A 24,717-nucleotide genomic window follows, 5' to 3' on the forward strand; every position below is an offset into this window, starting at 1 on the left:
AAACGGTGCATTACTGGAGGAAAAAGTGACGTGTGCAGGTTACAAAAGCGTATAAAGTCAAAGAAGTATAATACTGCAATATATGGAGGGCCCTCAAGCACACGAACAAACGTTAGGTAGGCCATGGTGGCACTTGTGCAGGTATCGGAAATAAACAAATGTAAGAGGTAGGAAACAGTGTGTTACAAGAAAAAGTGACGGGTGCATGTTACACACGAGTACCAAACACAGGTAGAAAGATAATACCGCAATAAATGGTAGACTCTCAAACCACAAGAACACACTGGGAAGACACTTCCATAGTCATGTACAGTAGAATTTTTCTATAGTGGAAGGGCTTCCTTCAGAAAATAGAGAGGGCATGGATTAGATTTGGAAGTGTGAGGATTTCCTGTGAGACACTACTTACAATATTTGGTTTTCACAGTTTGTTTCCTCAGAGGCCCTCAGCTAACAAAGGGTTCCCGAGATTGCTAGAAAATTTTCCGTCTTTTCATGTTTCTTCAGAAATGTTGAACCATAGGGTCAGTAGCATCTCTGTAAGTCATTTTTCGGGGGACTGGGGGTGCCAAAGCTTACATTGTAATTGTAGACCCAGGAAGTTAAAGAACCTACTTTGCATGTGGATGTGCTCCTTGTGAAAAGGAAGAATGCCGTCATGCCAGTGAAGTCGACCAATGGCTGGCGTGGGCTGACCCGTTGCCCCATGTGGTATGCTGTAGTGGGTGCAAGAAATATGTAAACGACACATCACAGACCAACAGTTTCCGACCAATGAAGAGGGCTGGCTGAAAATCCCTATTAGTATGTATATTATGCACAGAAGTTTAGTAAAATGAAAAGATTTTGGTCAGTGCCAGATCTAAAAATCACATAATTGAACGATCCCTGTGAGTCATACAGTACACCGAAGCAGACTTTCACTCAAAATTACACACGAGGTTAAAACTGAGTCTGGCATGATTCTTACAGATGGTCTTTGTGGATTTCAAAGTCATAGGGGAAATTCAAGCCACTTACATAAATCTGTCGGATTGTTTGGTCTTCAGAATTTCATCATAGCAATGTAATGATGTTAACCAACATAAGCAGGCACATATTTACTTGTGTCTGTTCTTGGTGTTCTGCAGGTCATTTATCCAAAAACAGATGACCAGAGAAACCGGTTGCAAGAGGCGTGCAAAGACATCCTGTTATTCAAGAGCCTTGATCCGGTAAGATAGTGCCTAACTTCTCATGCTTGGAGAATGCTCACTGAACCACATCTTGTGCGTCTTGTGCGTCTGCATGTTTCACATTGAGAGATGGCGATAGTTTGTTACAAAGTGTACTGAAATAAATAATATGGTCGTCTTGTATGGAAAAATATTCAAATTTTCTCAATTGTACTCCCTTGAAATGTGTTTATGGTGAAAAAACATGGGTTTTCAGATTCTCTTTAAATCTTGGTTCTGTGAAGCAGACATTGGGTGACTGCAGGGGCGGCTCTAGGTTCATGGTGGCCCTAGGCAGGGTGATCGTAGGTAGGGGGCCCCGGAAGACGGGGTCCGGGCGGGGCGGAGCACGGAGGCCAGTGAAGAGGGGGTGGGGGGGTCAGGGTGTTTGGAAGTGGAACAGAGCCGGAGGCCGCCAAATCCTTGCCAGGGGCCGCCACGCAAATATGTATCCATCCTCAGAGGATTATTATATTAAGGATATATATTGGCATGGTGGCCCCTGGGGTTTGGTGGCCAAGTGCAGGTGCCCAGCTTGCACATGCCTAAGGCCGGCCCTGGTGACTGCATTGGGGTGGAATATGGAACCCGTCTACAGAGAAGGGTTCAAGTTTTGTGTGTACTGACAAGTAGATAGCTAACAAAAGCTAGCCTTACTCACGTCAGGGACGAGTGGCTGCGAGTAATATATCCTCCTCCCTCTTTAAGAAACAATGGCCCTCGTTTTGAAGTTGGCGGCAAGAGGTGATATCTTTATCAAGAGTGCGTTCCTTCTCTGCTCCGGCAGGTAGAAGTTGCACCTCGAGCCTCTGTCCCAACGTAAGCCTTTCACCAGCTTCTTTACAGTGGGTGGCAGAAGCCAGCACACAATGAATAGAGGAGCACGGGACCATGAGATATTTCAACATTCATGGTATATGGGAAGCATCTAAGGCAAAATGCTTGCACTGGCATATTGTATTTAATTCTTGGCATAATGGGGAAAGCTGTGTCATATGCTGGAAAGAATTTTTGACATACGGGGTAATCCAATGACAAAAATCTTGCCCAAGCGTAGTGGAGATTATTTCTAACTTATGGGATGAAATTTGGAAAGGTATAGGGTCTGCCCTTTGGGAGTGTCGGGCTTATAAGGCACATCATGAAGTTAACAGGATATATCATGAGTGACATTTCAGAACCTAAAGCATTTAGGCAATGCACGTACAAATTGTGCTTTATATTCCCAATTTACATCAATTTTTTCACAATTTTCTCGGGACATAGGGGGGAAAAACTCAGTGAAGTTTGGCTTCCTCACTTCACTCACTGGAAATCAGGGCCAGTGAAACACTCCTCCACTTTCAAAGATCACCAGCGACAACTAGCGACCAAACATGACAGGGAGCAGAGAGGGCACTGTGAGTGCAGAAGAGACGCGAGAAGAAACTTGGCAGTGATGTTTAAAGTATTGTCCAATCTTAGGATGGATGCAATTGTTTCATTACTTCCTATCCTACTAGCAGTTCTCAAAATGTATTTTCTAATTTGGGTCACCTGACCTTGGTTCCATCAATCATTTTTGAATTCAGGTCTGTGTGTGACATCCTAGGTCATTTAGGCTAACTGATCCCACCAGTCCCTGAATTCTTCTGCTGTTATATGGCTGCAGAGCATGGTCTCCAATCCCAGAAGTTTGTAATATCAGAATATGTCCAAATAGATTGTAAGCATCAATGGCAGGCGCCCCCTGCAAGTCCTAGAGGGGTGCCATTGTTTGCGCTTCGGCCATAGAGAAGCACCAACTGCATTTCTGTTTTTGCTAGATGCTCCATGTGTGGTCACTTTTGGCCCAAAGTCCTGGTACTTGGAGGAAAGGGTTATGGGTTAAAAACCCATGTTGCCCCTGGGTAGCTGTCTTCTCAGTCTTCCTACCAACGTCGGCGGGCCGTACCTGTGAAGCAAATACCCACCCACCCAAAACACCTTTGTTTAAACAGTCATGTGCTTAGCACTAATCATGCCAAAAATAAATATTTCTATGACCTTGATTTTTCAGCCTTTTTCATAAGTTTCTGGGCTGGGTGCTGGACAGGTCCTGGGAGTGTGTGTGTGTGTGTGTGGGGGGAGGGGAGGGGGGTTGTGGTCCAATCCCGCTGGTTTGCGCAAGGTGTGATCTGTTATGGAACATGGTTAGTGTCGGTCACGTGATGCCCCAAGTAGGTACAGTGCAGAAAGTGGTTTCATTCTGACTGGTTCTGTAATTGACCACTCTGTATTCAGCTGGAGGTCATATTCTTGCTTGATTAGTTTGATGCAGATGTTTCATGTTTGTTTACCAGCCACAGACAAGGGATATGAATATGGAGCATTTAAGACTTTTTGCCGCAATTGCGGGCTTTATCAAGATATGTAAACTGTTTCTCTGTTTCTGTATTTGTTACAAGAAGACCTGAAACACAGGGCACACTCATTAGGCTAGAAGAGGCTTCTGAACTTAAAGAAACTACATTTTGTTTGAAGTGAAGTGCATAGATCAAGATCTGTGTCACAGGCTGTGAATTCAGGAGCCTAGCTGTCAGTGGTGCAGCCGGTGCCAGGGCACCGGGGCCCAGAGTTCAGAGGGGGCCTCAGCCTTCCGGACACTGGCTGCAGGAATTATAGATGCCGCTGCTGCCAAATTTGTAAGCACAGAGCTTTTCTGTGGACTAGCTCTCTGTTTATTTTTCAGGGAAGATGAAGTAGAGAAAAAGGGAGAAATGGAGAAGAAAGGTGGAAGTGATAAAAGAAAACAAACAGGCGAAGGACAGGGAGAAGAGGAAAAACAACGGAATGGGAGCATGTGATGATGATTAGAGAAAGGGAAAGGGAAAACATATGCACAAATATTAATGTATGCAAGAAAAGAAAGAAGGGAGAGACGAGCGAGACAAAGGAATGGGCCAGAGGAAGAGTGAAAGGTGGGAAGATGAGATGAGAGAGGCATGGAGTTAGAAAGGAGAGGAGAGAAGAAAAAACATATAGGATGAGGAACTTGGAGACCTTATTACTGCAGCTAGTGCAGTGGTACTGTGCTTCACTGGTGTGAGGGGACCACTGCACCCCAATTATGCCTGTGTTTTAATACTAACCAGGAGTGGGCAGCAGCCCATATTCTGTGCTTGCATTAGGGCCCTTAAAAGCTACGCCGCTGTGTGAATAATGTAAGAGAACTTATATATTTATCTATTCAACATTTCGGCATTGGGCCGAATGTGTGTGTGTGTCAGAAAGATGCTAAAGTATAAAACAGTATTGCTTAGGTTGCTTAATGAGTTTTTATTTTCTGGAGTAACTTGTACATGAAGATAGAAAGACATCTGCTAGTTCTGTCCTTCTGGTGTAGTCTTTCTGGACCTTTAAGAATACTAGATCAGATCTCCTGTGAATCATAATACCTAATTTCCCCAAATGGTGATGGGGTTTGTAGAACCCACAAAAAGGCCCCATTGACGAAAGCATACTCACTCACTTTGTTGGGTCACTGCAATCTAGCTGTAGGAAGGGTCCATGCGAGCAGCAGGCTCCACCAGTGGAAGAGACACGCGCCAGCGCTGGAAATGGGTGGCAGTCTCTTAAGATTAATGTTGGGCACCTGTTAATTTTGTCCAAATTAAGCACTGCCTGTTAGAGATGCGTCATCAAAAGGTTACATGTTTTAATCCTTCTAAGATAGCATGTCAGTTTAATAGACCTGTTGCATATAGATGTATGTATGTATATTATGTATGTGTGTGTATATGACCTGTAGGTTGCATTTACTTTAAGCCAGTAAGTTATGCAATTCCTGTAGGGATTTTTGAGAAAGATGAAGATCTATGAATGTCATATCTAGGAATGTCTATCACAAATGTACAATTTGGCAGACAAAGTGGTACTTCGAAAACAAAGGACCAGAGCAGCAGTTGATACATGCCTGGTCAATTCAGCATTGGTAACCAGTGATAAAGGCATACCATAACATCTAAACACAAGTATTTTTCCTAACACATCTCACTATGAAACAATATTGTATTAATTTTGATGTAAAACTAAAGTACATTTTCATTGATGGAAATTAATATTATGATTTTAAATTGTGTTTTTGAGAGAATGTGAATTCAAGATAAGACTTCAGTGGATGTGTATCACAATTTCTATCACAATTTCTACAACAATTTGAACTATTTAATAAGTGTACCCTGTTTAAAAGTAAATCAGGTAGGCCTGAATCTGTTGCAAATTTGTTTATGGTTCACTTGCTTCTGTAAATCTACATGAGGGAGACGTGTTATCACATATTTCTGTTCCTCCTGTGCATTTTGACTTTCTCTAAAATATTAACATTTTTATAGCTGTTTGATTGGCAGATGGAAAAATACATAGATATGGAGATTTGCATATTTCTTGGGGAATGGGACTTATTTTGTCTTGATGGATGCACTCTTTCCCAGATTTGACTGTCACCTAGAAAAGATTATGGATTTCTTTATAATGAGTGTTTGGGATCTCTACCCATTACTGGCATATGTTATAGTACACCCATGACAGTCATGGTGGGGAGAGTTCAGTAATATAGCGGGGAAGTGAGACTTACCACCTAGCAACAACAAGACAATGGAGAAGAAAGGTATGAGTCACACTAGTGTTGTGGTGCCACTGGTCTCAGAGAGGTCACAGTTGGGCATCCATTTTGTTGGATGTAATGCCCTCACACACCCTTGCAGGTGTCATGCTTCATCATCTGTGCTGCTCCTCGTTGGGTCCACCTAGCCCCACAGGTTTGGTGAAATCACTTCCCGGGCGTGATTAGTGGTTGGGGTGTTAAAATACCTGCTGCCGCCAGACTTCCTCCTCTTCTTATTGACTGATTCTCATTTAATTCATTGGTGCTGATGAATAATCAGATCAGAGCAATGCTGAGGTGATTGAGCTGAGCAGATACACATCAGCACCCACATACCAACCTGCACAAGCCTGTAGAGCTTATTCCGGGGAGACTGTAGGAGAAAGCACAAGAGCTGGTATACTGAGATAAAATACCTTTTTTCTCTCCTCCCCTCTCTCTCCACAGCACCCGTGGCACTTAGGGTGTCGCTTTTCATTTTCGATTACCAACAATTGGAAACTTCCCAATCAACTCAGAGGATTATTTCACCCCAGCAGTTTCACAGGGATGAAAAGAGAAGTCAGTGCACGTCCTATTGATGTAGCTGACAACATGGAATGGCAAACGAAAACCAAATGGAGGTGCGCAAAGTTGGATTCCAACTCATGTCCAACCACACCAGAAAAGGCGCTGAAGTTTGCCTGTGTATCACTCTGCAGAAAACGTCACATGCGACTCATTCAAGCCTTAGAGCTTATCTCTAGCTATGGTGGTCTCCAATTTACTTAACTTCTTTCAATTTCAATTTGTTTGTGTAGGAACATTACTATAGAAAGTAATATGCTGGACAAAGTAAACATTTCCATCTTACATGTATTGTATTCATACATATACAAACAAGGTGTGCATATTTGAATGTGTAGGACAGATGACTCTATGCTCATATGCTGATTATATTTCTAACGTTTAATACACAGAGACACTGTTCAAACCCCAATGGTTGTGCAATCTTCTAAATTCAAGTAAACATAGGGAAGTTCCAATGAATTTGCAATCCCTTCTTGTTAATTGTAGATGTCAAACAATTGTGTGTGTGGGGGAAGGGTTGTCGACGTTTCAGCCCAAAAGTATTTGAGGGGTATCCTCAGGATGTAGTTATCCAACTACTTCACCTGTCTAAGTAGGGAACAGAAAGCGGAAGACCCTACATACCAGAACTAACCACACTTAGGTTAAAAAAGTAAAGAAGGATGTATGCTCCACCTCTACAGTTACTCATCACCTTGGTGTAGGTAGGATAACGTCAAGAATCTGTCAACCATTCATTCTAGGACAGAATCAAAAGACCTAAAATGATTCCTAGCAGTTTATCAACAAATGTCCCAACTCCATTGTATTCAGCGCTGTGAAGGCAAACCAAACTCCTGGGATCAGTGTACAGGAGTGGCGGGGTACACCAATATCATATTCTGTCGCTTGATGCCCAAAATGTAGTGAACTTGCACTCCATAGCAAACCTCTATTATGGTGGTCTGTTTGGTATGTAAAATGCTCCACTAGATATTGTTGCGATATTGGAAAATATTTATAAATCCTTGCTGACCATTGGTGCCATACCACGTCAAACCGGGATTACTCCGTGATAACCTAAACTAATATGATAAAAAATGTAAACACAGATTGGTGCTTATCCCAATTATCACCTGTGAAGTTAAACACAAAATATATAAGCATAGATGCTTATAACTCCAAGTGTCTGGTGTTACAGTCAATTACCACACAGTCATATCTGTTAAACTGTTTTGTGAGTAAATACACAATATTATTGTGATACAAACATGGGAGAAAACCATAATGTATTAATGTCAAAGTTGACTGACAAACCAACATGTCCAAGTTGGATGACAAGCACAGAACATACAATAACTTACAGGTGGGAGACCTCCGTGCTCCTTGCCAAACCTTTCTGCTCGCTCACCCGATGCAGAATGAAGACGAGGCAGGCGCTGGCTTGCTATCTCTACTCGTGTCAGGCTGAATACTAGAACATTGACCTCGCTGCCGCTATATTGGAGGTCCTTATACTAAACAACCTGCGTTTGACTCAGTCAGGGTGCAGAAAACCGCATACCTAAAATCAAAGCGACAACCCAAGCAAGTCTACTAAACAATCAATGGACTCAATGTATCTGGTATACTTAAACAACAGTGTAAAGAGAAACAAGACCACTATGTGTAGGTCGCTGCCTAATCTTACACCAAATTGTTGTGGTGACATAGGGGAATACATCACAATGTTTATCCTACTATGTGGGTTATTTATACGTAGTAAGAAGTGTACAAACTGGTATACAATCACACATTGTGGTGACAGTAATAGTTCAATCTCATGTGAAAAAAATTTAACATTATGGCATACAAGTAGGTATTACAAAGTCAGAATGAACATTGACAACTAAATCAGATACATCAAAACAATGACAGTTGAATATAAAAAATTAGAAAATGACAATCTGCACGTCATTAATATCATCAAACCCCTTAGTGGCTCTGTCCAAAAGGTCCAGCCATTTGCAATCTCTTATTTCCCCATGACATGTGATTGTTTCTACACTTCTTACTATATTTAAATAAACCACAAAGTAGGATTACCATTGTGGTGTATTATCCTATGTCACCACAATTTGGTGTGAGATTAGGCAGTAATTTACACATAGTGATCTCGTTTTTCTTTGCACCATGTTTTAAGTATCCCAGAATCATTGACTCCGTTGGCTTGTTTAGTAGACTTCACTAGGGGTGTCTCCCTGCTTTACAGGACTCATTAGCACAGTGGCGATGGTTTTTTCCAAATGAGGGCATTATCATGTCAAAATATATATTAGGCAGTGACCCACATTTAGTGATCTTGTTTCGCTTTACAACCATTTTTTAAGTATACCAGATTCATTGAATGCATTGTCTTGTTCTTTAGACTTTTCTTTGGATACCACCCGACTCACAGGGGCTATTGACACAGCGGCAAATATTTTTAAATGAGGTCTTTATTATGTTGCAATAGTGAAGTAATGAATAGCAATGAAGGTATGTGGTTTTCTTCAATCCTGTCTGAGTTAACTGCAGGTTATTTAGAATACGGTCCTCCAATATGGCGGCTTTGAGGTTAGCACGCTAGTATTCAGCTGATATGACTAGAGCTAGTAGGGCAAAGTCTGCTGCGTTTTCTTTCTGCATCGGTTAAGCACGTAGGAAGTTGTAGCGAAGAGCACGAAGGTCTCCCATATGTACGTAATTGCACGTTCTGTGCTTGTTATCCAACTTATATGTTTTGTTTTGTTAGTTAGCTTTGACATAAATACATGGGGTTTTTCTCTCAATGTTGTATCCGCAGTGATATGGTGTATTGACTCATGAAACGGTTAGACGGGTGCAATCGTGATGTAATTGAGTTTACCATGAAATCCTCTGAGTTGTAAGCCTCTGTGCTTATATATTGTGTGTTTAAATTCAAAAGTGATAATTGGGAGAAGCACCAATCTGTGTTTACATTTGTTATCATATTAGTTTAGAGTATCAGTAATCCGTGTTTGCAGTGGAATGGCGACAATGGTCAGCATGGATTTATACATGTTTTCCAATATCGCAATAATATTTTTCATGCCAAATAGACCACCATAATAAAGGTTTGGTACGGAGTGCAAGTACACCACATTTTGGGCCTCAAGCAACAGAATATGATATTGGTGTACCCGGCCACTCCTGTACATGATCCCAGGAGTTTGGTTTGCCTTCACAGTGGTGAATACATGGAGTTGGGAAAATTGTTGATAAACTGCTAGGAATACTTTTTGGTATTTTTATTCTGTCCTAGAATTAATGGTTGACAGATTGTTATCCCACCTACACTAAGGTGGTGAGTAACTGTAGAGGTGTAGCTTACCACCCTAGTTTGATTTTTGCACCTAAGTGTGTTTAGTGCTGGTACTTAGGGTCTTCCACTCTTTGTTCCCTATTTATACAGGTGTGATAATTGGATGACAACATCCTGAGGAGACTTCTCAAATAATTTGGGGGTGTAACATCGATAAATCTCCCCCCCCCCAACCAGTAAACAAAAAAGGGGCTGCAAATTCATTGGAACTTCCCTATTTTTACTTGAACTTAGAACATTACAAAACCAGTGGGTATTAAACAATGTCTCTGTGTATTAAATGTTGTAAATATAATCACCATGTGAGAATTGAGCTGTCTGTACTATGCATTCACATTTACTCACCTTGTTTGTAATACAATACATGTATGACTGAAATTCTTACTTTGTCCAGCACAGTACTTTCTATAGTAATGTTCCTATACAATCAAGTTAGAATTGAATGAGGTTAAGTAAATGACAGAACCCCCATACATAGAGATGAGCTCTCTAGACTTGACTTGAGTCCCACGTGACATTTTGTGTAGATAGATAAATATACTTACCCGTGTCCTGTCGGCATATAGGGTTGTGCTTGTAATAGTTACAAAGCTTATATTTCAAAAGGGGAACAGAAGAGGGACAGTAAACCAGAATGCCCTCCACTCAATAACGTCAATATACAAAGGCCTGGTTACATATTGGTGTTAGGGAGGGAGTTACCCTTTTTATCAGGAAAAAAGGATTGGGTCAGCAATCATAAAGAAACAAAAACTCCTTATCCTGAACTTTAAATCAGTTTCTATTGTTGTGTCTCATGAAGAGGCATTTCCCAGATGGGAGAAGGGGTCTTGTCTATGCGCAGGTTACCGAATTTACAAGCTTTATAAATGTCAGACCAGGTTCAACATGAATGTATTTCCAAACAAAATTTTTTTTTAAACATTCTCTTTCATTTAATAAAAATATTTTGGTAAAAAAAAACAACAATACATTATCTCATTTACATTATACATCTTGTTCTACACAGACCAATTTAAAATATTGTTTGGCTTAGTTTAAAAACTTGAATTTCTAAACTTTTGCTCATCAGCATAGTTCAAAAAAATCTCACTGTAGCATATTTTATAAAAACAGAGAACAAACAAACTGTCGACGCGGCGTTTTGGTGCCAAAGACAATCTTGCACCTTCTTCAGGACTTGTTCATTACAATGATATCTAAAAAAGACATGTTACAATAAATTCCATTAGATCCTGTTTCAGTCTGACAATTGCACATTGAATGTTTTTTATATTTTTATTACATTTCCCCTATCATTTGGTAACCCCGCTAGACCTAATTGGGAGTATCTTACTTCAGTTCCCAATTATACTAAGATCTTACACCTGAGCATTATTAATAAAAAACATACCTAGCAACTTTTCACTTGTCACCAAGATGATTAGTCCTCAATTTGCTTGATGGGACACGATTGTAGTGGGCTGCAATTAATTTGCAAAGAAAGACGAGCAGTTCAAACTTCTATTCCTCTATTGGTCACAAAGTTCCACCCACAAGGAACACTGTTTTTACCCAGGTTTCTATTTTCTTCCTGGCACACCTTTTTGGTCTTAGGAGCAAGTAGCCTCCAGTTATATCAGCAGAAGATGTTTGTTGTTTTCTCTTCTGTGTACTAAGGAAAATCAAAATAGGGGCCCCATTTGCAAATTTCCTGAACTTAGAGTATATTTGCTGGGTTTTTTTCTCTTTCCCAATTTTTTATAAATGAAAAATTTACCTTTGATATTTGATTCACTAGGTTTCAGTTAAAGTTGCTTTATATGGACCATTTTCAATCCTATGTGAGAAAGAAATGTCTTATAGTGCCTTTTCCAGACTCAAAATGGGCTATCTCTACCAGTTTGTCTTAAAAATTGGGCCTTACCGATCCTTCCTTTTGATGTCATGAGAAATTTGGGGGAAGCCTCTGGGAGCTACCACTTGCTGCTTTTTTATCGTTCTTCTCTATAAAGCAATTTTGCGATTTAAAATTCAAAAAAAAAATTTTTTATAAAATTATTTTACGCCCAATGTATACTGCTCAATTCATTTTTTTCGGGGCGATCTTACCTTCACTTAATAAGTAGTGGTCTGCTGATGAGTTAATTTCCTCCTTTTCTTTTGTTAAATATGAAATCAGGGACCACTATTATGGAGTATTATCAATCTACTGCCAACTGTGGAGAGATATTAAACAATATACGTATCACTAGTAAGGCAGTATTCTGTGCCTGTTGCTACTTTTGCAAAGTTCAACTATCTAAACTTTCCTTACTTGTTTGTGGTAGCTGATCTGCACGGCGTCCTCCCTCTTCATGCGTTTTCTGTGAATGACTCCCTCTCTGAGATCGCTAGTTTATATACCCCCTTAATTGGATAATTGCTCGCACCTGGCCTCATTGTCTGTATCCTGAGACTGAACCTCTGTGCTCATTGCAAACACGGCGGCCATTTTATAGTGGGTTTTTACCTTAGTGTTGTCTTTAACTTGTACACTATTGTGTGAATATTCTATTCGATTACTCATACTCCTCATCTTCTCTCATAATATGCCTCTTCAGGATATTATTATCCCGGCATTTGCAATTTACTGGAAATTCGCTAGTCATGATAACTAGTACTAGTCGAACTTGGACCTCGGTGTTCGTTGTAAACACGGCGGCCATTTTGTAATGAGTTTTTATCATGGTTTTTTTTCATAGGTTCTACTTTCTTGTTAAGATATACTGTTTATATCCTCATCCCTTTATTTTTTTATTTTAGATCTTCTCGGAGTGTTATTAACCCTGTTTCTATATTTTCTCAAAAGGTCACTAGTATTGATACCTGGTAGTAGTCGAACAAACCCCATTTCGATCGTATCTTTTTTGCTATTCATTCCAGATTTTATTTAGGGGTTTTCCCTAGCTTTCTGTAGGCCACTATTTTGGAGTCTCCCTCGTCACGTTACTACGGGTCCCGGTTGCACCCCTTGGGCTGTTTACGTTTTGTGCGGCCGCCATTTCTAAATGAATGATATCAACCCTATCTACATGTGAGAAGTATTTAAATGTGTGCAAATATATGAGTCTCTTGCATCCAGGCTCATATTATGGGACAAGTTTCACCCTCCTAATGTTCAGCCATTGTTAACAGCATTACATTGTCCCAGATCGTATTGTTTCATTCAACATGCCTCTCTACCTTTCACCCCTTCTTTTTGAGAAGCATACAAAGGCGATGTCGATGCTATAATTCTGTGTCAACTACATCCTCAAGATGTTGTTGCAGTCATTATTTGTTCGATGACCCTAAAACCGGGTTCAGAAAGTTTTCAGTGGTTCAATATTACAATTGATATAAGACTCTCCTACATTACTTTTCTTCTTTACTGAGTTATTGTTACAGTAGCTGGATGTTTCTTTCCGTTTAATCGTGGGGTATAGTAATCTCTCCCACTCCTCTTTGTTATTGAGTCTGGATTTGTATGTACTAAACTTCGACATATAGTGTTGTTCCCTTTTCTTACGTTTGTTGGTTAGGTCTCCACCCCTTTTGTTCAGGCTTACCACTTCTAAGACACACCATCTGAGGTCATCAATCTGGTGATCTTTTTCCATCCAATGTGTGACTAGAGGGGCAGTCAATTTCTTTGTACGAATGGCTGACTTGTGTTCATTTAACCTTACTCTTATTTCTCGTTGGGTCTCACCTATATATGCCTTTCCACAGGGACATAGGATCATATAAATGACATTTTGAGTCCTACAATTAAAAAATGCTTTGTGGGTATGGGTCATATTTCCATATTTTACACTGGGGCCTCTTATTATTAGATTGCAATTTTTGCAGGTACCACATGCAAAGTTGCCTATTGGTGTTGTGCCATCTATAGTCCTCATTCAGTTCCTTTTGTTATTATTTGGGTAGGTTTTAACCTGACAATTCCTTACTGTTCTGTTTCTTCTAAAAGCAAAGATCGGTGTGGGTAATGGGACCTCTCCTGGCTCGTTGATCAATTTCCAGTTGCTGTTTATACAGTTTTTTAATTTGTTCGAGATACATGACAAGTTGGTGACAAATACAATTGGTTTCACCTGTTTTTCTTGTTTAATCTTAGGTTCAAACAAACTGTCCCTATTATAATATTTAGCACGACTTACTTCATTATATGAGATATCCAAAAGAGACCTAATGAGATCTGTAAATAAGAGAAAGCTAGCATTTTGGGATCTCCTGACCAACTGGAGATGATCCGGGTTTTTTTTTACTTCATTATATGAGATATCCAAAAGAAACCTAATGAGATCTGTAAATAAGAGAAAGCTAGCATTTTGGGATCTCCTGACCAACTGGAGATGATCCGGGTTTTTTTTTTTTTTTTTTTTTTACCTGGGTCCGATGATTATGCCATCTTTACTCTTTTGGACTAAGGGCTAGGACAGTTTCGAACAAGGTCCGGCAGGTTGAAACATACCTAGATGGAGTCAAAAGAACGCTCCCCTAACTGGCTTTTTCTTTCTCGACACATATCTCCCGCCATTAACACATATCACGCCAGTAAGGCCGTGCAAGGTGGTTGGTATCTTCCGTCAGAGGGGAAGGCAGATGAGGACAAAAAAAATAAAAAAATAAATAAATAATATTTGGCACGTTTATATGCTTTTCTTACCATTGACTTGGGATATCCTCTCTCTAAGAATTTTTTAGTTAATACTTTCGCATGTTTGTCATATTCATTTTTAGTTGTGCAGTTACGCCGCACTCTTAAGAACTGGCCGAATGGGATATTGTTTTTTTGGGTGGCTGGATGGTGACTTGTATAGTGAAGCATGGTGTTACGGTCAGATGGTTTTGTGAATAGCTCCACCGCCAGTCTACCCTCTACATTTTTTATTTTGATGTCCAGAAATTCACAGGCCTCATTGCTATATGTCGAGGTAAATTTCAAATTTTCATCTCCCAAATTGAGCCATGTGATGAACTCCAACAGGTCCCCTTCATTTCCTAGCCAGATGAAAAATACAACATCTATAAAGCGGGACCATTTTGAGATGTGTTCAAAAAAGGGCGCTAAGGAATTAAATATATGTTTGTTTTCAAAGTCTGCCACGTATAAACATGCCAGACTTGGAGCACAGGTAGCCCCCATGCTGGTCCCTTTCGTTTGTTTAAACATGTCATCTTTAAATAGGAAAATGTTATTCTTTAGAATCAATTCTACAAATTCTACAATAAATATGAAATGTTCTGATAAATCCTCATTCTCATTCTGCAACATCTTTTTGATCATTCTAATAGTATCATTCTGGGGGATATTAGTATAAAGCGCTTCTATGTCAAGCGTTACCAGTCATTGGGTACAGGGATTAAATTCGATATGTTCCATCTTGCTGATCATATCGGTGGTATCTTTTATGTAACCCTGTTGTTCTGTGACTAATGGTTGTAAAAATGTATCCACATACTTACTGAGGGGTTCAGTTAAAGAGTTGATGCTAGACACTATGGGCCGCATGGGTGGGTCATTGATGTTCTTGTGTACTTTCGGCAGTCCATAGATTGCCGGAATAGATGGTGTTTCATTGTTTAGGAAATTATATTCTTCATGATTAATTACTCCATCCTCCTTGGCCAAGAGGAGGAGGTTCTTAATGTGTTTCCCTAGGTCTTACCATTCTTGCATGCTTGATTTTTTATAGTGATTAGGATTTGAGAATAGGAAATTTATTCTTCGATCATAATCTTGGGTGTCTCGTATGACTAAACTTCCCCCTTATCCCCTGGTTTAATTGTAATCTCATTGCAGTCTTCCAGAGTCCTAAGGGCCTTTTTCTCATCTAATGTCAGATTATTCTTTACCCAGGTCTTTTGCGCTAAAATTTCTTCCAAACCCCTTTCTACAACTTTCTCAAAAATTTCCACATTTTTGTTCACCATGGAGCTCAGGGGCGTCCACAGTGACTTAGGTCGCAGGCCTGATTTGTTATCCGTGGGGGCTTTCTCCTTTCCCTCAAAGTATTTCTGGAGTCTAATTTTACGCACCAAATTTTGTAGATCCCTTTCTAGTGTGAATCTATCTGGGGGTCCTGCTATGGCAAATCCCAATCCTTTCTCTAATAGACTGATTTCCTGTTGTTTCATATTCCTATTTGATAAATTGATAATTGGAGCCTTAGTTTCGACTGTTAGTCCCATGTTTTCTGACTCCTGGTCCTTATGTATGGGTGCTGTTGGCCCTGATTCGTCTGGTAGAATCCTCTCCCTCGTCCCCAGGGTTTGGGTTCTGATTCTGATTCCCTTTGCGCCTGTCTAAAAAAGGGAGACTTTCTCTACTCTGTTTTTGTGAAATTTCTCTCTCCTTTTCACTCTGATTGACCGGTGCTATTTCATTCTCTGAATCACTGCTAGTGTATGATGTGTCGGAGAAAGTGACTCCCTTCCTGGGAGCTTGGCGTTTATTCGGTTGCCAGTTATTTCTGGAGGGCCATTCCTCCCTTTGTCTATCATAGTAGTCCTTCTGCATATAGGGGTAGACTGTCTCCTGTTTGTACTGACTCAAATCTTTACTAAATGTGTTACTTTTCTTATTTATCAAATAGTCCTTATATCCCTTAAGATCCCCTTGGATTTCCTCCAGTTTCAATTTTGCATCATCTAGCGAGGTGTTATCTTTCAATTTTTGTTCCAATTCATCTAATTCTTCTTTTTCAATAATGAGGGTGGCTTGAGCTGTCTCTATAATTAGTAATAGCCAATCCTTACTACACCTGTTAGCTATAAAAGTCCATGTCTCAATGAACTTTTCATTTTTCACAAATAAACTGGGTTCATTCTTAACCTGTAGTCCTTTGGGGATTATCCCCTTCTTACAGTACTCAATCAAGAAATCAGAGTGTAATTCTGTTCTAATAACCTTTTGCTTGAGATTCCATAACTCCTTCCACTGTTCTTCATTGGTATTGGTTGCGGTTATGGTTTTGACAGTTTTAACTGGACCGTTAATTAACTTATTAAATTGGTCATCAAAAAAAACTAAAGACTTTAAAATTATCCATATTAACTTAGGACAATTGCGTATTGTTAACGCCTCACTGCTAGGGTGAGAAAGAGAGAACAAAACTCCCCAGTTAAATAACTGTGCTGAAATATCTGTGTTAGGGAGGGAGTTACCCTTTTTATCAGGAAAAAAGGATTAGGTCAGCAATCATAAAGAAACAAAAACTCCTTATCCTGAACTTTACAATCAGTTTCTATTGTTGTGTCTCATGAAGAGACATTTCCCAGATGGGAGAAGGGCAGTGGCGTCACTAGGGGGGTGCGGGGGGTGCGGACCGCACCGGGTGACACCATCATATGGGGGTGACACCATCAATCTAAAGAAAATGAGAGCCTGGTTTCCGCGTAAGTGTTTTTGCTGAACTTTCTTTTTCAGAAAAGCTATTGTTCCCATGGACGCAGTTTCCGTAAATGTGTTTTATGGTTGTGTTTGTGGCCCTCACTAGCACAATAATTCCTCGAAGGGGGGGGGGGGGGGGGGGGGAGGTGCGCTTACAGCGGCATTGTATGTATTTACTGCTGCTCGGTCAGGTAACTCAAAATACGGGACAAACTAATGTGACCCATGTTCTTCACGGGCTGTATAGAATGGTAAAATACAAACATGACGCCAGCAAATTGTACGCAGTTCCTAATACAATCCATTACCATGGCTGTTTTCATCTTTCATATCTTGCTCGCTGGAGGTCAGGCTATAGTAGTCGATTGGGTGTCGTCTCCCAAAAGCTTCATTATTCTGAAACCACGAGCAGGACGAGCCCTCAGCGGAACTAACAGAGGACGATATTGTTGAATTTAAGAGGTGTCTGTGTCTGATTGTTTTATTGTCCCAATGAGATATCTTTTTAAATTTCATTGTTTAACCATCCGAAACATGCCTGGCTGTGATTGACTTCTGAGAGATGCCTTTCTATTTTGCTCCAGTTCACTCCAGAAAAATATTTTTTGAACCAGCCGAAAAAGGAGCTGGATTGCGAAACCATGGGCAACGCATGCAATACTTAATGATCTTAACTGAGTCGTATCATTTTTTTTAACAAAGGAATCGTAATTCATAAATTGCACTTTTTAAAACACAAGTGGATTTGTTGTGCTCTTATTTTACTATTTGTTCAATACAAAAAAAGAAAAAACAGATTTTGCCTCAAAACAGACCCACATTTCACATTTGTAAACTGGAAGAAATGTTTGTTATCCCTTCTTACTCAGTTTGATACACATTTTGCACTGAGGCAACAGATTATATTTACTCCATTACACAAACAGCAAAAGTGTTACTGTGTTTCACACGGAATTGCACCTTGTACTTTTTTCACTAGTGAAAATTTTCCACCATATGGCCTTTACACTTTAATTGTGGCTCTGTGAGACAACATGTCAAGCTCACTTGTAGCCACTAAATAATGTTGACTCGGCCCGTGTTTGGAAATCTACTGACCACCTTTCTGACTAGCAAGTGAGTTCACGTGTACCACCTCATGCGAGACATCTTTTCAAGTACGTCAAAATTGACCTGCTCCACCTTTCATCACTTGTGGATGGCTGCCATAGCTGATGGATGAAAGGTAGAGAAATCTTGGTGGCTTTTGCAATAGTTTTGCAAAGTCTTCCAGAGTCTCACAATTAAGTATGCGTCACCCAAGCAAAAAGAAAGGCCTATGTTGTAATGGGGTTTGCCATGCAGTCTGAATACTGGAAATCCATACTCACCCCCAAAACTTTGACTATTGACTTGGATTCATCTTTGTGGGTGTCCAGTGTTGGTCCACGTGGACCGTACTCCAGCCGGACTCTCAGGACATCCATGAAATGTAAATTCAATGAGCCTGGTTCTAAAACAGCTCTGTAAATCTGCACCTGTGGGTTTACTACTAGGCTTTCGAGCAGATTTACAAATTCTCCAAATGTACAATTCTCCAAAGGGTACTGCTGGAAAAGGTTTAGCCTTATTATTTAAAATATGCTTCGCGTTAGTGTGGCAGCAGAGCGCTCTTTGGGCGACTTTAGCACCAGTTCTTGGTTTGTGCTCGTAAGGTTTGTTACACCTTGTACACCTGTTCATGTGTAAATGCAATTGCATTAGTAAAGTTGCATTTTTATTTTATTTTTTTTCGCCATGAGGAAACCATTTTTATTAGTGGCGATATTCCTTCTCCTTTTCTATCAGTGGCGATATTCCTTCTCCTATAGCCACACCAGTTTTGAGGGTTTTCCTTCCTATTTTCACCATGAAAACAGATTTACTACTATCCATAACAGGAGTGAATCCCTGAATCCTCCCAAGGTGTGATGAATTAGTCACGGAGGGGTTTACAAACACCTACAAGCCCTCACTCAGGTTTGTGAGTGTTCTTGAAATCTACAAGCACTCAGGTTTGTGTGTGAACCCGTATACCCATAAACTCTAAAGTTGTGCGTGTTCCCAAAGTTTCCAAGACCTCGTCTCCTGAGATAGCTGCTCCTTATCCATTTGATAGGGTTCACCAAATGGGTTTGTGTTGTGAACTGGACCTTGTGAATTAAGTGGGGAATATTTACATAGTGATTATAAGGAAATTCTGGCCTCGATTTTATTTTGTGCAGTTTTATATAGCTCAAACTCGACCCGAAAATATCAGCGCTTTACATGAGCATCAGCGCTTTACATGAGCATCAGTTGCGTTTACAGACTGGCACATTCATTTTTTGGGGCACAGGGCGATTAAGTGATTTGCCCAGAATCACAGGATGTTTGAACCTCCCGCCAGACTCGAACCTGGTTCTTCAGCTTGAAAGGCGGCCACTCTAGCCCAGGAGGGCCTCGATCAGACCCTCGTGGGCCTACTTTGGATACCCCTTTAGGAGAGGGCCCACGGGAGGAGGTCCATGTGGTAAGTCGTGAGGGGGTGACACCACGAGTTACCCGCACCGGGTGACACCAACCCTAGTGACGCCACTGGAGAAGGGGTCTAGTCTATGCGTAGGTTACCAAATTTACAAGCTTTATAAATGTCAGACCAGGTTCAACATGAATGTATTTCCAAACACAATTTTTTTTGGAAGGATCGGTAAGGCCCAATTTTTAAGGCAAACTTGTAGAGATAGCCCAATTTTAGTCTGGAAAATGCACTATAAGACATTTCTTTCTCACATAGGATTGAAAATGGTCCCTATAAAGCAACTTTAACTGAAACCTAGTGAATCAAATATCAAAGGTAAATCTATCATTTATAAAAAAATTGGGAAAGAGAAAAAAACTATGGTTACATATTGCACATAAAAGTTGGAATTGTGAGGGAAAGTCGCACCATTTCTTTCTCTGTGGGACAGGGTTTGCTGTTTAGCCATACACCCCCATGTGTGTAATTTTTGTATATAAAACCATTCATAACAGGCCGGAAACCCACAAACCTTTGACAACTATGCAGGTCTAAAAAAGTGAGGTGACTCAAGGAAGTGCCTCACGAAAGCAACACCGGGAGAGCTACTGGTAGGTACTCACCAGTTAGCTCACTGTGCCACATTGGCATTTTCCTGACACAAAAGGAAATGTAACCAAACTCCCAAATATGTGTAGTTTGAAGAAAAAGGGTTTAAAAATAAAGTGACATCAAATCAAAAACTAGGAACTAAAGATCCCCGTTATACAAAAGAGGCTAATTGTGCTCTCCTACAAGATTAAAATTGAGTTGCGGAAGCACTTTACACCTGTCTTTAATTTTGATAGTGTCCGTACTCATTTAAAACAACAATGTCATGTTTAGACCATTTGAACCTGAACGGCCAACAAATTGCATGGCCAATTACTTTGTGACAATTTCATCAGAGCACAGTGACCCAATTCCAGCTCAAAGATGCACAGACCTGTAGAATGTTTATTAAAACAGGAGATAAAAAGAAGAAAAGGCAAGTGGCATAGATATGTATATCTTTATGTTCAATCAACACAGTTTACGCCTTCCAATACTTTATGTAAGGTATATTTACTCGGATGTTGCCAGGTAGAATCCTACCAGCCAGTCACCGATAAAAATCACAGAAGACCAAAAGGTCCCAAACTCTTGGAAGTAGATATGTGCATATTAACACAACTATTATCATGCAACATTGTCACCCTCTCTGTTTTTGAATAAGCTCTTTCCTCGATTCTATTTTCTTATTTCAAGGGACCTCATGATTCAAAACGCAATCGGGAGCCTTGAAGGGATCTGGCAAGAACTAACATCACGCTTCCCTCTTACGGTCAAAACAGACCCATTGGCAACCCACCCACATTTGTTAGAGTTACAGATCCCAACATGGCATCACAACCACCAGTCTAACCCATTGCATTTCAGACTCACTGCCAGGCCCGGCGTCCTCATCTTCTCGGCAACCGTTGATCTCAGCAGCCATCTCCACTAATAAACCACCTGCCGCCTGCATACTGGATGCTGCTCGTACCGGCGCCAGCCTGTATGGAACAGTCATTTTTCTTTCTGTTCCTGTGCTACAGGGTATTATTAAGGAGATGGTGGCTAATGCTAAAGACAAAAAATGGCTAACCCCAAAAGAAGCTGATTTTGTAATCAATCCAACACTGTGTGTTCCAGCATCCTATATTTTACCCAAAATTCATAAGGCTCAATGTCCTCCTCCTGGACGTCCTATTGTATCTGGGGTACAATCTCTACTTGAGCCGTTGTCGCAATTTGCTGACTCCTTTCTCAGAGAAACTATTATTAACTAGCCTTCCTCTGTACAGGATACCACTGACATTCTAACCATCCTGGATACTAATGAGTATGATCCTACCTCTCAATTTCTGGTAACGATTGGCACTGAATCGCTCTACACCTAGTGCTTCATCAGGTCTAAAGAAAAGGTAAGTTACAGTGTATGCGTATTAGAGATGGCCACATCAAATGAAGTGGTGCCACCAGTGGGACCTTGAAGGTGGTCCAATCAATGGGATATAGAAATATATCCCATTGAGTCAAACGAGAGCGTGCACTCTGTCGCAATGGTTATGTCGAAAGGCACACACTGCTGCACCTACCCAACCTCTTGAATGCCACCAGAAACCACTTTGTGTATGCTGTGGAAGGGAACCACTTCCAATCAATACACCAGAAACAGAGATACAGACTCAGCGACGTGTGCAAACTGCACAGGAAATTACCCTGCAAGCTGTTGAGGTTGTCCCTATCTGCAGAAAGCAAAGAAGGGTGAACTTTGGAAGCAAATACCACAGTTACAACCAAAGGTATCTTGCCATCATCTAGCAACCATGGACAGTGGGAGATAGACAACCAGAAATTTGGCACAGTACACAGGATCCCAAGTCATATCTCTAGTCATTCCCCAACAAGCGGCCATAGTCATTCATGCATGGAAAGAAGGATTTACGCAGATGTTGTTGCAAGACCCAAGAAAGGCAATCCTTCATCATCAAGCACCCCATTCGCGTATTGTGAAATGAGTAGTGCTAACTCATCGTAAAGATCTCAATGGTAGTTGAAGAGATGAATATCCACCCAGTAGTGACAACAGTGAAGAGCCTCGTCGCCAGGCTTTCTCATGGTGAGGAAGTTAACCATCATGGCAGCCAAGACTAAGCTGAACTCTGTCTTCTTGATGTGGAATACAAACAGTATTCAAAAGAAAACTAATAAGTTCATGGGTCTGATGGAAACTAAGAATGTGATTAATAATAATAATAATAATGAGTGCAGCGCTTATCTCTGAGACCCATCTTCCATTAGGCTCAGATGCTGGACCTTGCAAAGTGTGGCGCACAGAAGGCTTAGCTGTAGCCAAGAGAAAAGGAACAGCTGTGATTATCAACACAAAAGTAAAGCATTATGAGATTGCACTACCACTAAAAGGCAGCATTGAAGCAGCTGGTATAAAGGTCCAGACACACTCTGTTTGATTGCTGCCTACTCTACCCAATAAAGCTATGTGCAAGTGACATAGGTGCTTGCCTGGACGCTAGTATCCCAACCATAATTGGAGGCAACCTTAATACTCATCACCAGTGCTGAAACTCTCAGACTGCAACCAGTAAAGGACATGCTATTCTCGTGCATTCAAGAAAGATGTTCTTTGTGGTGAGTGGTCCAGGTCATCCAACATACTATCACGGCACAGCAAGTCCAAAACCAGATGTCTCGGATATCCTCATCATGAAAAACCTTTCCCATTCTATGGAGCTGGAGACTTTAAGAGAACTGACATCCGACCATAACCCTGTATTGATCACCATTGGAGATGAAATACGAAATTACCAACAGGGTCTCAGATACAATTTCAAGAAAGCAGATTGGAGTCTCTACAAGAGAAACCTGGGTGAAACACTGGTTCTTGGTCCTTTATACTCCATCGTAGACATTGAACACATTGTAAACCACTTCACAGCCCACAAGACTATTGAATGTAACGTTCCTCAACAGAAACCTCAATGACGTTCCAATCACGACCTCCCTACAGGCATCCAGCAGTGAATAGCTGACAAAAACAAAAAATAAAGACAGTGGCATATGTATCACATCCCTGACTAGTTGAAGAAATTCAATATGGTCACAAAACAGCTGAAAACACCAATAAGGCAGTAAAGAGGTGAAAAATGTTAAGCTGCTACAGCTAACCTGAAAGATTCTGACAACTCTCTCTGGAGAATGTCCCGTCATTTAACTGAAACAAAAGGAACCAAACCCTCCAATACAAGGCAAGATTCACCTGGCATGCAGCAACCGAGAAAATACTGAGGTCCTTGCTGACACACTAGTGGAATACTACAAACCTAATCAGGACAGCAAATTGACAACAGAAGTAGAAGAAGTCACCTAGCATCACTTGGAACACTTACCGGAAAAAGAAGCAGTAAACATGAGGAATGCTCAAGGGATGAACTGCTCAGTTTGTAAAGAATCTGAAACACGGCAAGTCATAATGAAGAGATAGACTAACTAACTAGATGGTCCAAAATACAGCAATGGATCATCTTGCTGAGATTTTCAATGCAAGAATCCAGTACCAGTGCTTCTCTAAAGCCTGGAAAGAAGCATTCAATTGTATTTGCAAAGTTTGGCAAGTCACTAGGAGCTCCTACAAACTACAATCCTATAAGTCTAATAGATGGCATATCAAAACTCTTTGAAAAGATAATTCTAGCCTGTCTCATTGACTTTGCATCTAGCAAAAACGTTCTCTCCAAAGAGCAGTTTGGGTTAGGGAAAGAATATTCGACAAATTATCAACTTTTCAGAGCAATGGATATATTAAGCCATGGATTTAACATCAGTAAATCAACTGGAGTCTACCCAGTTTTTGGTTAAAAGCTGGAGCAATGATGATAGGTTCCCTTATATTGGGGCCCTTCCAAGCCCTAAGATTAGGAATGCTGTGCTAAAATTTACTGTCAGGTTAAATCCATGTCATTTAGATATGAAGATAAAAACAGCAATGAGAGATGTGCAAGGCTTGTTTACTTGTGGACTGAAAGTAAAATGTAGTGGGCTACATATTTTATTGGATTGCCTGTGGGTTTTAGAGGAGTGGAAAAAGTTTCTTAAACCTGCTTTTATCACTTATAAGATTATCAATCGAGACCAATTGAGGACAATGTTTTATATAGAAAGTAAAGTACTTGTTCATGTTTTTGAAACTTAAAGAAGTAATGTGTAATGGTTTTAAATAAATAAATAAAAATAATCCAGACCAATCACTCAGTCTGTTGATAAATGAGATTTCTTAACCTTGTATGTGCAATAGGGAAATTTTTAAATGTGTTTTATACAGTGCGAACTTGAGCTGCAGGTATCGGGTATCGGAGCGCTTTGCATAGCACCAGTTACGTTACATGAGGACACATTCATTTTTGTTAGGCACGGGGATATTAAGTGATTTGCCCAGAATCACAGGATGTTCAGCGTCATTTCCGAGGC

At 40.5% G+C, this 24,717-nt stretch overlaps 1 protein-coding gene across 1 annotated transcript in view; it reads left to right on the top strand.

Moving 5' to 3' along the window:
• The window catches only part of PRKAR2B (protein kinase cAMP-dependent type II regulatory subunit beta), a 428,684-nt gene that overhangs the window by 295,429 nt on the left and 108,538 nt on the right, over positions 1–24,717 (top strand). The window contains exon 4 of the mRNA XM_086967160.1: positions 1,131–1,214. Within this exon, the coding sequence (XP_086823286.1) occupies positions 1,131–1,214 (84 nt within the window). The remainder of the gene's footprint in view (positions 1–1,130; positions 1,215–24,717) is intronic.

The sequence above is a fragment of the Lissotriton vulgaris genome, chromosome 1_1 (assembly GCF_964263255.1).
Source record: "Lissotriton vulgaris chromosome 1_1, aLisVul1.2, whole genome shotgun sequence".
Lineage (NCBI taxonomy): Eukaryota > Metazoa > Chordata > Amphibia > Caudata > Salamandridae > Lissotriton > Lissotriton vulgaris.